Below are 15,016 nucleotides of genomic sequence, written 5' to 3' on the forward strand. Positions count from 1 at the left end.
TTTAAAATATGATGGGAGAAGCCAGCGGTTTAACAAGATAGATGATTGAGAAAACTAATATCCCAGTGCACTTCCTATAAAAATGTACTCAGGGTCTAAGTTATAAAGAAACAGGGGGGGAGGAAAGTAACACATTAGAAAATAAAATAAAAAGCGGAGAAGCCCAGCTCCTATGTGCCTGACCCCATCTCAAGGTTAATTTCCTGATATTTCAAGTGAGAACTGTAGGCGATTGAGTTTAAAAATAATCTCTTCCCTTGTGGTTTTAAAATATATCTCAGTAGAGTGTTTAAGTTTTACTCATTTTTTCCTCTTGCCTAGTTAAAGAGCTCCCCACCCCTAACCTTTATACTACAAGGTTTTCCTGCAGTGTAGATGAGCTAGAAGAATGTAAGGAGTGCTCACCCAGCACGTAAAACATTTGCTTACCTTAATGAAAACAAGCAAAATATGCTGTCAAGAATAATGAATGCAAAAACTCTTAGCAGCTGAGTCAGAGATTAATGCAAATGATTGGTTTCACAATTACCTTAAAAGATGATCAAACCTGAGCAATCTGCTCAAATGCTTTCAAAGGTTATTTTATTATGGTGAGCATAAACTAATATTTAGGAAGCGCTTTATTTTCTTATTTTGATGAAGACATGTGTCTTCATCGGGATCTCCCCAAAGCAGTCTGACACACAGACGTGGGAAAGGTAGTGTTTTGTTGTTGTTTTTATTTGTTTGTTGGTTTTAATATGATCCCAAGGAACACGTATGAGGAAAAAGCAGAGTGAACAGGAAAAGGGGAAGCTCGAATACAAAGATGCTTTATCTTTTTTGGCAAACCCTTACAAGAAGCTAATTGAAGCCTACATAGAATTGGTTGGTCCGGACACCAGCGGTTGAAATAAAAGAATTTTGAATAGTTCCCAAAAGGTGTATTAATACATATTTGAATGATTTATATCATTGCTATTCCTTTCCCATGGAATATGCTAATAAGCAAAGAGGTCTGGGATTTGAATAATATAGTTATTATATAACATATTTTTAGAGATTTAGATTTTTTTATGTCAGCATCTCATTTTTTTCACTTAAACAACTGTATTAAAAAATTTTTTTGGAAACACTATATTAAATCTTTAACAAAGAGTAGTCATTTGTCACATGATATTTTTTCAGAAGTTTCAGAACCTACAAATCTGATACAAAGGCTTCTCAAAGTAGAAAATAATAAAATGGAGCAAGCTTAATTTTCAAAGGTACTAAACATCTTTAGGCACTTCCATAATTGTAACATCCATTTTTATATTCTAAACCCCTTTGGAGAAAATGAAATTAATAGAACCATTTTTTCCTGCAAATTTCTTATATTTTTCTGTTAAAGGATATAACTGTATTATCTTTGTGCAAAAGTGGCATTAATGTAGCACACAAATTAATGGAAAGTATAATATTCTTTTGCTAAAGCTTTTCTTTTTAGCTTCCTAACACTTTTGTAAAGAGTAAGCTTTCTTGGGGAAAATGATATACTTAGATCTCTCTGTCCGAGATATTAGTGATTTTATGTGAGCTTAAACATTTTGATCTCTTCCTTTATTTTTTTAGTGAGATCTAGGACAGCAAGGAACGTGTCAGCTTGGGTCTTCACTGCATTCCTAGTGCCTAGCACAGTAACTGGGACAAAGTGGTTACCCATTAACTATTTGTTAAATGAATGAAAGAGTATCATATATCAAATGCAGTCCTATGCCCACAGTCGAAAATAAATAATAAATACCTGTCTTCAAAGAGCTTCTGATTTAGTCAGAGTAGAGACAGACAAGTCACGAGGCAGTTTCATAATTGTTTAATAAGCACTATGACAGGTTTACAATAGACAAAGGATGCCATAGGGATTTTAGAAACATGTAGAGAAAGAGTGAAAATTATAAAATGCCACAGCATTAAATAGAAATAAATACATCTTTTGTTACTGTAACAGATGAAGATGAATATGTGGTTTACTATCCATAAAGCAGGACCTGCTCGATGGATGGATGGATGGATTTTCTAGTTATGCTAATCCATTTCTACTAATTCATCCAGGCTCTCTTTTGGTCTCCTTAGTGATTAGTCAAAAGCAACACATGTGTTCTGCTCCATGACTACAGGTTGTACCCTTCACTCCAAGTGATTTTCTCACAGATGATTGTCAGTATTTCACCACATTGAGAGACTCGGTGAGATGATCAAGATGCAACAGCCCAAGTTTATTATCTATTTGGAAATGAAGTGCATGACCAGTGGCTAGTTCAGTGGGAAAAGTTGGTGCCATATATTTCGTAGATGTATCTACTGTTTATTTAAGTGTACTTTGAAAACATTGTAAGTTATATGTAAACATATACTTTAAAGAGAGACGGATTATTAAATATTTTGTCTCAGATGCTTTCATTTGTAAAGAGTAACTATACTGTGAAAATTTCCAACTCTCATATTCTAAAATAAGGAAATCTATTTGGCACACTTAATAATTCTTTCTGCTCCCTAGTTACAAAGGCATAGCTAAGTCACTGCTTTAATTTATTGTGATTTTTAATGGAGACCGACCATACAATCCCTGCTAAAATTAGATGAATAAAGTCATTTCTCATTTCAGATATAGGTGCAAATAGTAAATTAAGGAAAGCTTTGTTCTTTTCTTTTGTGTTGCCAAAATGCCTCATGGAAATTTGAGAAGGCAGACAAATTTTGTCACTTTAATTCCTCATTTTAGTACATAGCATCTTCTAGAAATGGCCTTTATTATATTAATCTGGTTTAGAGGCTTCTTTTCTTTAAACTGGATAGAAAAGTTGTTATGCTGGAATGAAGATTTTAAAATGTGATATACATCTCTGTCAACAAGCATACATGTAAAAATGCATGAATTTCAAAGACTTTTAATTGCCATAATACATTCTAGATTTGTGTGAAGATAATGTATGTAGATAATACTACTTTAGTGCCTAGCATTTCATTAGAATATAAATGTTCATTTTATTTCTCTTCAGGCAAGCAATAGAAGAGGCCTTATGTATTATCTAGTTCAAATGCCCCCTAAAATACAGGCCGTCCTCCTTCTCAGATGAATGTACTCACTGTCTGAACACTTTCAGAACCCAGAAATATTCCTTTTCAAGGTGACTTCTCTCCTTAGAAAGTCTTTTGTCTGCCAACTGAGATCTTCTCTGGAGACATTTGGTGCAATTCTACTTCCTTCTTTCTGAGGTCATCCTTCTGGTCAGATGACAGGAATGCCAAGGCGATCCTATCAGAACCAATAGGAAGAGTATTATTGACATGAGAAAAATGAATACTAGTAAACAAAATAAAAATATTGCAAAGGAAACCAATTAGCAAGTTAGTAACTAGCCTTTGTTCTGAAATGTGCTCATTCTACATATAAACCTTACTTAGTTACCAAGTGAATTCGAGCCATCTGGTTCCATTTTATAATGGCTTAATTTGTTTTATGTAAATGAATCATTCAAGATTATATAAATATTAGATATTATTGTCTAGGCACTTTGGTTAATTGTGAAATTAAATTTCCATAACTTTATAGACAGGGAATCTAAAATATATAAAATACCAGTATGTTTAAAATATATAAAATGCCAGTATGAATATAAAATATATAAAATACCAGTATGTGAAATTAAATTTCCATAACATTATAGATAGGGAATCTCAAATATATAAAATACTAGTATGTATATATAAAATACCAGTATATATTTAATCCTCTCCTTTTTTTTTTTTTTTAAAGATTTTATTTATTTATTCGACAGAGATAGAGACAGCCAGCGAGAGAGGGAACACAAGCAGGGGGAATGGGAGAGGAAGAAGCAGGCTTATAGCGGAGGAGCCTGATGTGGGGCTCGATCCCATAACACCGGGATCACACCCTGAGCTGAAGGCAGATGCTTAACCGCTGTGCCACCCAGGCGCCCCAATCCTCTCCTTTTCATTTACAACTTAGACATACAGACTTCTGACCAATAAAACAGACTTATTAGAAGGGTGAAAATCATAACTCACAACTTTTACTTAAACTTAAAGAGACAGGGAAGACTGTCATTGATACGTTGGTTGGTAAAAGTGATCAGTTCTAATCACAACGTGGATAACATTTTTAAAAATAAATTTATTTTAAGGATAAATAAGTTCCTCATTATTAGGCATAATTATTATTAGGCATAATTTTTCTTTGATACTGGCCTCAATATAGTTTCAAAGGAAATAATTTTGCATACATACTTCTAAAATGAGCTAGCAGAAAGTTATTATACTGGCATGTTTAGGCCTCGTAATGACTGTTTTGGTTAAAGTTTATTCTTGTGAAACTGTTTTATCAATGACTCATAACAAATTTGACATCCTATAAACAGAAATAAAACAGGAAATAAGTGATAAAAATTATTGTGGAAAAACTTCCAAAGACTAGTGTTATATTTTGAAGGTAAATCATATGCAGTTTTTTGTTTTTTTCTCTTTTTTTGTTAGTGTGAGACTATTGCAGGTCATGAGGGGAGCCTGTGATTTGTCTTTGACATCTTTAATAGATCTACATTCTATGCCTTGCCATATTCTATCTAACAGAGTGTAAGTAGCATTAAGTAAGACTTGCGTGTATGACACTCAGCCAACATCATTGGTGTCAGAACCAAATGAAAAGGATTTTCACAATTGAAATGTCTGAATCATGAAAGAGTCTCACTAAATTTGAATGTTTGCAGATTCGGTACTGGGCTGCCCATGACAAAGAAGCAGCTGCACACAGAGTTCAAGTCACCAGCCAAGAGTACTCGGCCAGGCTAGAGAACCTTCTGCCCGACACCCAATACTTTGTGGAAGTCAGGGCCTGCAATAGTGCAGGGTGTGGACCACCCAGTGACATGATTGAGATCTTCACCAAGAAAGCACGTGAGTTTCAACATTTGCATTTTAGACTCGTCAAAAAATACCAATTGATTCAATCATGATGCAGGTACATTTCAGAGAAATTTACTACCTAGCAGTCTTAGCACACTCAGTTTTCAATTTTATTCTTTACAATCACCCAAGATTTAAAAAAAAAAAAATTGTTAGTTATTGTATATGATGAAAAAATGTGGAGAATGCCTTTATGCATTTAATGTTCTACTATAGAAATAAAATTACAGAACCTCTATTTGTAAAGACTACCCCCCAAAGTTTTGTATCATTAGATAATTAATTTGCCTTCTCTGTTATTATTTTTAACTTTACTTTATAGGGCTGTATTAACAGCCTGAGAAAATTAAAATTCTGCTTATTTTCTATATTTTTATTTATAAGCCTTTGTCATTGCATAATGCAAATGCAAGTTAAATGTTGTAGCATTCTGTTTGCTCTCTTATTACCATATGTTCTCATTGTTTATGTAACAAGACTGCCTACCCTGGTTGGATCTTCTAGGCATTCTTGCCTCTCTGGTTTCACTTTGATATCTCCTTCTTCAACTCACATTGAATATATAGAAGAAGAGAATTTATATTTGAGGCTCTAGGAAGTTTTGCAAGAATTTAAAGACATGAGTGCTATTAGGGTTTGACAATTTATGAAATCACTTGGGGAAAAGGTTAACTGAACACGGTGAGATACCACACTTTGGTGTTGGACTTGGGTTTCAGATCGGTTTTTGCCACTTACTAAATGGTGACGATAGCCAAATTACCTCACACCTTTAAACCTGTTTTCTAATTTGTAAAAGGAGCATTCGTTCCTGGGGCACTCGTTCCTTTGTTCTTTTTTCCATTTATTCATTCATCAAACATACACTGTGTGCCCATCACTGTTCTAGTGGTTGAGGACACAGAAGGGCTCAAGCCAGATCCAGAGCCTCTTCTCATAGGATTTACAGCCTAATGGAAGGACGTGGAAAAAAACCTGACAAATAAGTATGTATGATAATATCAGATGACAGGGCAATAAAATGAGTAAACAGATAATAAAATTGAACGTGACTTGGGCGGGAGCTGAACCCCAACTGAGTAGTCAGGAAAAGCCTCTTTGAGAAGATGCCATTCGAATCATATATATGAGTACATGAGTCATAGGAAGGACCCACACTATGTGACAATTGGCAGGGAGGGGACTCTTTCAGGTAGAGGCAATAACTAGTGTAAAACCTTAAGGTGGGAATAGTTTGGAATGCCTGAAATGTAGAAAGGCCAGTGGGGCCAGGGTGTAGGCTGGAGGTGAGAAGGAAGAAGTGTGCTGGGATTGACATATGAAGGGTCATGTTAGGAGTTAAAGTTTTTTCGAAGTCTCATAAGAACTATTGGAAGATTTTAAGGCAGAGAGTGATATCTAATTCATATTTTTAAAAAATCATTCTGGCTTCTGGATGGACAATGGCTGGTGATGGAGTAAGAATAAAAATAAAAGAGCCAATTGGGGACAATTTTAGATGGTGGTTGGAATTAAGTGATAATGGATATAGAGAGAAGTGGAAAATTTTCTGCAGAAAGAGTTGACATCTTGGTGCTGGTTTAAATGTTGGCATGGGTGAAATGGAAGACTGAGTATCGGATTTTTGATTCAGAAACTGGGAGTTCAATTGTGTCATTTGCCAAAGATGGGAAAGACCCAAAGAGAGGAAGATTTGGGAGTACATGGCAAATGTTCCATCTTGATTACATTTGAGAAATGTTTTAGACATTCAAGTAAAGAGAGGCAATTGGACACATTTGTCTAGAGGTAAAGAGAAAGATTAGACCTGAGATAAAATTGTGAGTTCTTCAAGCCATGGGCCCAGATGCAAGATTTAGGGAAAAATCATAAATAGAGGAGAAAAGGGTGCTCAGGATCAAGTCCTAGGTCATGTCAACATCTAGAAATTAGGCAGAGGACATGGAGCCAGCACAGGATGATTAATGAGAAGGAGCAGCCAGAGAGGTAGGAGGAAACCCAGATGTTAAAAGAACATGAATATAAGAAAAGAACAAGATTCAGAAAGTGATTAGAAGATCAACTCTGTGGAATGCTATAAAGGTATTAAATCTGAAAGGAATAAACATGACATTAGATTTGGCCAACTGAAGGTGATTGATGACCTTGGAAACAGCAGTTACAAAAGGCTGGTGGAAAAAGAAACCCAAGTAAAGAATAATGACAAGAGAATAAAAGATAATTATATTACCTACCTCACAGAGCTGTGGGTACCTTAATGAACCCAAGGACCTAAAGTGCTTAGTCTAGTGCATGGCATGTAGTAAGCACTCATCAAAATTAGCTCTTGTTGTCACATCATTATCATCACTGACTTAAGGCAGTTTGCAGAACTGAAGTTGGATATGTTGGCTGTCACTTGCATATTATTACTTTCCACAGCTCCAAGCCAGCCGCCAAGGATCATCAGTTCCGTAAGGTCTGGTTCACGCTACATAATCACCTGGGATCATGTGGTTGCACTATCAAATGAATCGACAGTGACAGGATATAAGGTATGTAAAAGATTACTGGATTATTCCCCACATGGGCTTTATTCTTACAAAGACTGATTGATGTTTGGACTTGATTGATGTTTGTTGCACCAAAACCCATTCAGCTTTCTTATTCTAGCTGTACAGCAGAACCAAATGGCACAGTACCATGTTAAATTTTGAAATGCGAAAAGATCTTCAGTGAATTCTACAAAAATGCTCTGTCAAGTGAGCAAGATAAATGGACAAACTGATTTAAGGAATAGAGTTGTTAAAATAATCAGCACATAAAGCAGAGAAAGAATCCATTTTTGTTTGGCAACGATTAAGATAGCGTTGCCTAATGCACAGCAAACTGATGTATTGAGTTACATTCCATAAATGAGCATAAAAAGGAAAAAAGAGAGACAGCTGGGTGGCTCAGTTGGTTAAGTGACTCCCTTTGGCTCAGGTCCTCATCCCTGGATCCTGGATCGAGTCCCACATCAGGCTCCTTGCTTGGAGGGGAGCCTGCTTCTCCCTCTGCCTGCCACTCCCCTGCTTGTGCTTGCTGTCTCTCTCTGTCTCTGACAAACTAAATAAAATCTTAAAAAAAAAAAAAAAGGAAAAAAGATTATTTCCATATATTCCCTGTATCACACATCTTTTATTGGATACCAAATTTTAGGAGTAATGTGAAAAAATTAAATTGTGAGGCAATGTTTTAAGATGTCTCTAATATGTTGAAAGAGCCCTAATTTTATACCTATTCCATAAGAAAAAAAGCACAGACACATTTTTTCCCTCTCTTCATTTTAGGACATTAAAAAAAAAAAAAAAGATGCTTAAGGAACTTCCCCTTGGATCACCCTAAAAAATAGGTGAAATCAACTTTTGTGAATTAAAAATAATATGAATTTTCCAGCTAGTGTTACACATAGCTTCCTAGAATTTTTTTATTATTAATGAAAGTCTAAAGCATTTTTATTATGGTTTTAATGTTTTGGCATTGGCTCATTAGTCCACTTTATTAAATATACATATTTTGGTACTTTTTCAGGTACTCTATAGACCTGATGGCCAGCATGATGGCAAGCTATATTCAACTCATAAACACTCCATAGAAGTCCCAATCCCCAGAGATGGAGAGTATGTTGTAGAGGTCCGTGCACACAGTGATGGAGGTGATGGAGTAGTGTCTCAAGTCAAAATTTCAGGTAAGCCAGTCATTTGAGACACATTTCCATTAAGTACTTGTAAGTTTTTAGGTCTTATAGATTCTCAAGAGTAAAGGTAGGATTGCTATGCACACCAATGTCAGTGTTTCCCTAGGTAAATTTGAAATGTCATGGATGTCCTGAAACTTGGTATTTCTTCCCTTATGAGTCACAAAAATTATTTTGCAACATACCTCATGGTTTTGATTATTATCTGGATGACAAAGCATAATTAAAATGCCATAATGCAGGTATGGTAATAGCATTGTATGGTAACAGATGGTCGCTACACATATGGTGAGCATAGCATAACATCTACGCTTGTTGAATCACCACGTAGTACACTTGTTACATTGTATGTCAGCTATACTTCAGTTTAAAAAAATACCATAATGCATTATAGTTTGACATAATTCTAGACCATTAGATAATAATATCCAAACTTCTCTTACAACAAAGGAAATTCACTGAACTACTTTTAATACTCTTCTGACTCCTTTTTCTTTGTCCTAAACATATTAATATAGTAATAAAATTGACTCTGGATGGTAGCTCCTTCTCTTACCATCTCTCTCTGTGTCTCAGCATATCTGTTTTTGTTCTGCAAACTCTATTTCTCACAGCATTGGTTAATCCAAAATAAATACTTGAGGCAGTGACTTCCTCTCTTTCTGGGATTTGTAGAACTCTGTTAGTTAAATTTTGATACTTTTTTCTCACCCTGCATGATATAGTTTAATTATAAAGAACTAAAATTGATGTTAATTTGAGAGTTTTATGAGACTCTGAAACACTACGAGATGTTGAATTAAAGATAAGAATAACTGATTTAGAAAACAATGCTAATTTATAGCTAAATAGATGAATGTTATATATTTAATAATTCTTTAATGCTTAAATTTTTAGTCGGAAAATAACTGCACAAAGAAACTGTAGAATTAACATTAGAAAATGTCAAATATTTGGCGACTAGTACCATTCTAGAATTTTCTTATTTAAGTTTAGATTTATTTGCAAGTCGTTTAAATTAGATTTTCTCATAAATTTAATTTATGCTGAATTTTTCTTAGTTTAGACATTGTTATTATGTCTCCTTAGGAAATTTGGAAATTACAAAAATTTGAAAAGAAAAAATCAGTCATATTCCAAATATCCTAAGTTAGTTACAATTCATGTTCAGTGGAATTTACTTCTAGTAAATATATACACATATATAATTTTATAGTTTTGTTTCTATTGAATGTACCATGTTATATCCCACTTTAGTGAGTCATATTACATGAACAGTCCCCATGTCATTCAAAATTTTGTAAATTTCACTTAAAATTATACATAATATTCTTTCAAATAAATGTGCAAAATTTATCTACCCATTTCAATTTTCACTATAATAAAATACTATTTTGAATACATTTTTTATAAATTAATCTTCCCACTGCACCACTTGGATGGTAGTCTCTTTCTTTTTAGCCATTACTAATTTGTTAGGAGAAATGGCATCTTTTTGTTTTTAAAACAATTTCTACATTCCGAACTTTGATAACACATACTTTCAATAGTTTCACACTTAACTCAGGCTGTTCCACTCAAGGAAATCAGCGGGAAGTGTGGACATTATCTCAAGGGTGGTGAGGTACAAAATAACCCAGTAAATTGCTTTTGAAAACCAACCTTCCCTGTCAAGGCGTCTGTCACAGCCCACTGTTGCTCTCTTCATTTCCTTGCTCTTCATTTATCATCCCTAATGTGGAGCAGAGCCCAGGTTCTGGGGTGTAGACTACAGAAGTTTGTAGTGACTGGAGCGTCAGCATAGGTATAACTAGTGACGTGCTGATTAATGGAAAACAACAGACTCTCCTGGGGTGGGAGGGAGCCCTGGTTTCATTTGCCAGTTTCCGTGGTGTATTTCCATCCTGTGTGATTTCAAGCTTCCCACATGACATCATTCAGTGTGGAGCCAAGAAGAGATGCTGAGTAACACACCGTTAATGCAGGGACGGTGTGTTGTAGGCAGAACCTTAAGAGCACTGATAACATTACAATGCAGTAAAATAATTAGGAAGTGATGAGTTTAGAGAATTGACTACCTTTGTTTTAAACTTTCTCATTAATTAATAAGCTTATATAATTTCAATTTTAATAACAGTGGTTTTTAACAACTTGTTCATAAATTTCCTAAAAAGAATTAGCAGTTGGCTGTGGGGAGGTGGTAGGGACCACCTGTAGCACACCACCATTATCTCCGACATCCCAGTGGACATAGCCCACGCCACGTACAGAAGGCACGGAATTCGCTGCTTTTACAAACCTCAAATGTACTCAGAATTCTTCCTTTTTTTGCCAACTAATGGACGACATTCTTATGAAGGCAGAATTTCTATTATTTATTTCTTATTCTAACCATAACTGTGCAAAGAAACTATACAATTAACATGAGGAAATGTCAGATGTTTGGTGGATAGTACCATTCTAAACTTTTCTTAACTTAGGTTTATTTGCAAATTGTTTAAATTATTTGTAATGAGAGAAACATGTAAATGCAAATGGAAATTTTAGGCTTTCTTAGAAATTTAAAGGACTTAATACTTTCCTTTGTTTCTATTTTCATGACTAAAATATGCAGTCAGGAAGAGAGTACATCGCTAGATTTTAATGTTAATAAACATTATTATTATTTAATAGTAATTAAATTCTGTTAATTTATTTGCTCATTTATTTATTCATTCACCAAATAGACACTAAATGCCTGCAGTGTGTCAGGCACAGTTCATATATTTAAATGTGCTACCGTATATATATTTCCCCCTCCCTCCTATTCCACATCACTATTATCCCTTGCTGGCCCTACTGTGATTTTAGTGATTCTCTTGGCTTCCAGTTTTGACCTCCTACAGCCCATTCACTCTGCAACAGCCAAATGGACCTTTTTAAACATAAATCAAATCATGCAATTCTCTTCTTAGAAAGACATCCCATAGGATAAAATCTAAATTCCTTACCATGGCCTATAGTGCTCTATAATAATCTGGCCAAACTCTCATATCTCAGTTAAGTGATTTCATCTTTGTTCCATTGACATTCTTTCTCTTCTTGAACATACACCACTGTTATCCTTACCTTGAAGCATCTGTACTTGGTCTTCCTGCTGCCTAGAATTCTTTGAATCTTGGCATGGCAGGTTCCTTCTTGTCATTTTTGTTTCTGCTTTTAATGTCACCTCCTCAGAAGATTTGTATGAACACCAATTTAAGAAAGTTCCCTATTCTATGTCACTCTTTTATTTTATTCATAATATTTATAACTATTCAAAATTAACTGATTTATTAATTTATACTGCTTATTGTCTATCTCCATCCTTACTTGAACATAAGCTCCATGGGAACAAGCTCTTGTCTGACTTCTTTAACCTTTGAATGCCCAGTACCTAGGGGACATATTTGGCACATAACAGTGTTTTAACAAATAACTGTTAAATGAAATTATGATTTCTGCATTGAATAAAATTTAGTTATAAGAACAGTTTGGGCAACTTATATTACAGTTTATATGTCTAGAATGTTGACATACTTCCCCATTAGGCACATGGTTTGTGTTATGCCATGAGCTAATCCACAATTTCTTATAAAGCTTAAGTCTTCATATGAGAGATAATCTAGAAAATTATTAGATATGGTAACTTGCCTCTCCACTCCTCTCTGACCTGAACACTGTTACTGCTGTCTTAATACATTATTCCCTATCAGATGATTACAGCTCACATCTAGGCAAATGTAACACCACAAATGTTTCATCAGAAACATACTATCTCTAAGAAATTCCATATTATCTTTTAAGAATCTTTTGTTTTTATCTGTCAATGTGAGCTAAATTAAGAAAGTACAAATAGCTACAAAATATTTTCAGTATCAATTTTAATAAGCTAGTTTGCCTTATTACATATTCACTATTAATTTTAGAATTTAGATTACCATGGATCTGTGGTCATAACTAAATATCCACAAAGAAGCATGCAATTCATTAATTGTATGAATGTGCATATTTTGAGCTTTTAATTTTCTTTCTCGTTTTAAACAGACAACAGATATCTTAGTCAAGTCAAGGAAGACTTTTAAGAGCATTTTAGAGGCCAGACTTCTTCCTAAGGACAAATCATAATCATTTGAAAACTTTAAGGTGGTAGGAGTAACATGAGCCGATGTTTGCACTTGAAAAATCACTTTGGTGATTGTGGAAAATATATATAGTAGGGAAGAAAGATGTAAGGAGATGAATTACAAGGTTATCATTATAGAATGATTAAAAGGTGATGATGGTCTGGACTGGAAAGAGGGCAGTGGTGAAGTCTAGGGTGGGTTCTAAAAGAACAAGGCATCTTTTCCATTTGATTTAAAGTTGCTATATATGCATTGTGTTGATTTTGTAGCTTCTAATAAATCTGTAATTTAGTCTGATGTTACCATAGATGATGTAATCTCATCATTTAACCTACTACTTTTGGTAAGTCCAAGTTATTAAGTTAGACTATATAACCAAAGCCACTGACTTAAACACTGATGAAAAACACATTTATGTTTTCACTTTGTCTTCTTCTTCCCAGTAGCAGGAGAGGAAGGGCTAGGAAGCCATTCTCTAGATACAACATTTAGATGTTAACTCCGATACTCTGAAGCTCCCTTCTCTAGTACCTAAGTAAGTGGTACAATATAAAAGGACCAAGAAGATAGTTGGGGTGGTTAGATTTAATTCATACATTATGAAATCAAAATGCTATATTGACATCATCATGTTTCCAGATACTTCCTCTGTAAGCATTTCAAAAACCGAAACTATTTTGAGCATCTAATCGTGTACAGTAACCCATATACAGAAGGAGAGGGTAGTATAAAAGGTGATCTTAGGATTACTTTATCCTGCCTTATTTAATGATAGGTTACTATATAATTTAGTGACCACCCAAATCTCTAACTTTGTAAATGTCCCATATTATTTGGGAAAAATAGCTTGCCATGAATAAATTATCTATCAACCTGAATATTTGGAATGGTATATACTCTCTGAGAGTTGAATGCCATTCTTATAAGTCCATCATCATAATTTTAAAAACATGTATTTGGGATTATGGCACAATCAAATATTATTATTTAGGAAATGCTACCTCTCCAACTATTTTGAAGTAGTCAAGTAGTTTGTTTTCCTTTGCTGTGTTTTGTGTGGGATCAATTTGAGAGTTCAAGTGAATGAATTCAGCCTATGTATTTCTAGGCTGACAGCTTACATTTATTTTATTTTTTTTTTAAGATTTTATTTATTTATTTGATAGAGACAGCCAGTGAGAGAGGGAACACAAGCAGGAGGAGTGGGAGAGGGAGAAGCAGGCTTCCAGCAGAGGAGCCTGATGCGGGGCTCAATCCCAGGACTCCAGGATCACGCCCTAAGCCAAAGGCAGATGCTTAACGACAGAGTCACCCAGGCGCCCCTGACAGCTTACATTTAAAATGACCTCTAGGGGCACTTGGTTGGCTCAGTCAGTTAAGTATCCAACTCTTCATTTCAGCTCAGGTCATGATCTCAGGATTGTAAGATCGAACTCCAGTTTGGCCTCTCCTCTGGGCAGGGAGCCTGCTTAAGATTTTATTTCTGCCCCTCCCCACCCTCTCTGTCTCCTTCTCTAAAAAATAAAAATAATGAAATAAAATGACCTCTAAAATATATATTCCTTTCATTAACTTTAAATTATGACAATCCACTTAAAATCTTTTCCAACATTACAGCTCTACCAGCACTTCTAATTTTGTAACATTTTCATGGAGGAGAAATTATCTGAACAAAATAATGTTTTGTGCATCTCTGAACTTCACTTAAAGATAGCACCTCTGCATCTAAACTAACTTGGGTTTTCTTACATCTTCTTCAAGGTTTCTTTTAGCTATTAGTGAGTTAACATATCAGTCCCAACATATTATCTTCATTTATTTAGACTTGAAATAATTAGTTTGGGAAACTCCTCTGTAGAGTGCATTATAAGAATAGAAAGAAAAATTAAAAATAATCCTCCAAGATTTACTTAATACCAAAATAATTTTAGTTTTCGAAATACAATCTTAGTCTATGAAGTTGTACTTTAGTATTAGAATGTACAGATAATTAATTACAAATAGTAATTACAATAATCAGCAAGCCCTCCTGAAGCTTGCATTCTCGTGGATATCAGGAAAAATAAAGAACTAACATCAAATAGTAAAATCTCTTCATATGTAGGTTTAAGGATTATAAGGAAAAAAATAAGTGGCTACTGTAGAGAATAAAAGAAGTAGACTGATTTCAATAGGATGATCAGATCAAGCCTCTAAGTAGGCAATGTCT

The 15,016-nt window shown here is 34.6% G+C and overlaps 1 protein-coding gene across 1 annotated transcript in view; it reads left to right on the plus strand.

The window, feature by feature from the left end:
• Nucleotides 1-15,016, plus strand: part of CNTN1 (contactin 1) — a 341,046-nt gene that overhangs the window by 296,379 nt on the left and 29,651 nt on the right. Inside the window, exons 22-24 of the mRNA XM_045801266.2 lie at nucleotides 4,749-4,935; nucleotides 7,366-7,478; nucleotides 8,497-8,653. Coding sequence (XP_045657222.1) covers nucleotides 4,749-4,935; nucleotides 7,366-7,478; nucleotides 8,497-8,653 — 457 coding nt within the window. The remainder of the gene's footprint in view (nucleotides 1-4,748; nucleotides 4,936-7,365; nucleotides 7,479-8,496; nucleotides 8,654-15,016) is intronic.

Source organism: Ursus americanus, chromosome 25 (assembly GCF_024610735.1).
Source record: "Ursus americanus isolate L20-20 chromosome 25, mUrsAme1.1.p, whole genome shotgun sequence".
Taxonomy (NCBI): domain Eukaryota; kingdom Metazoa; phylum Chordata; class Mammalia; order Carnivora; family Ursidae; genus Ursus; species Ursus americanus.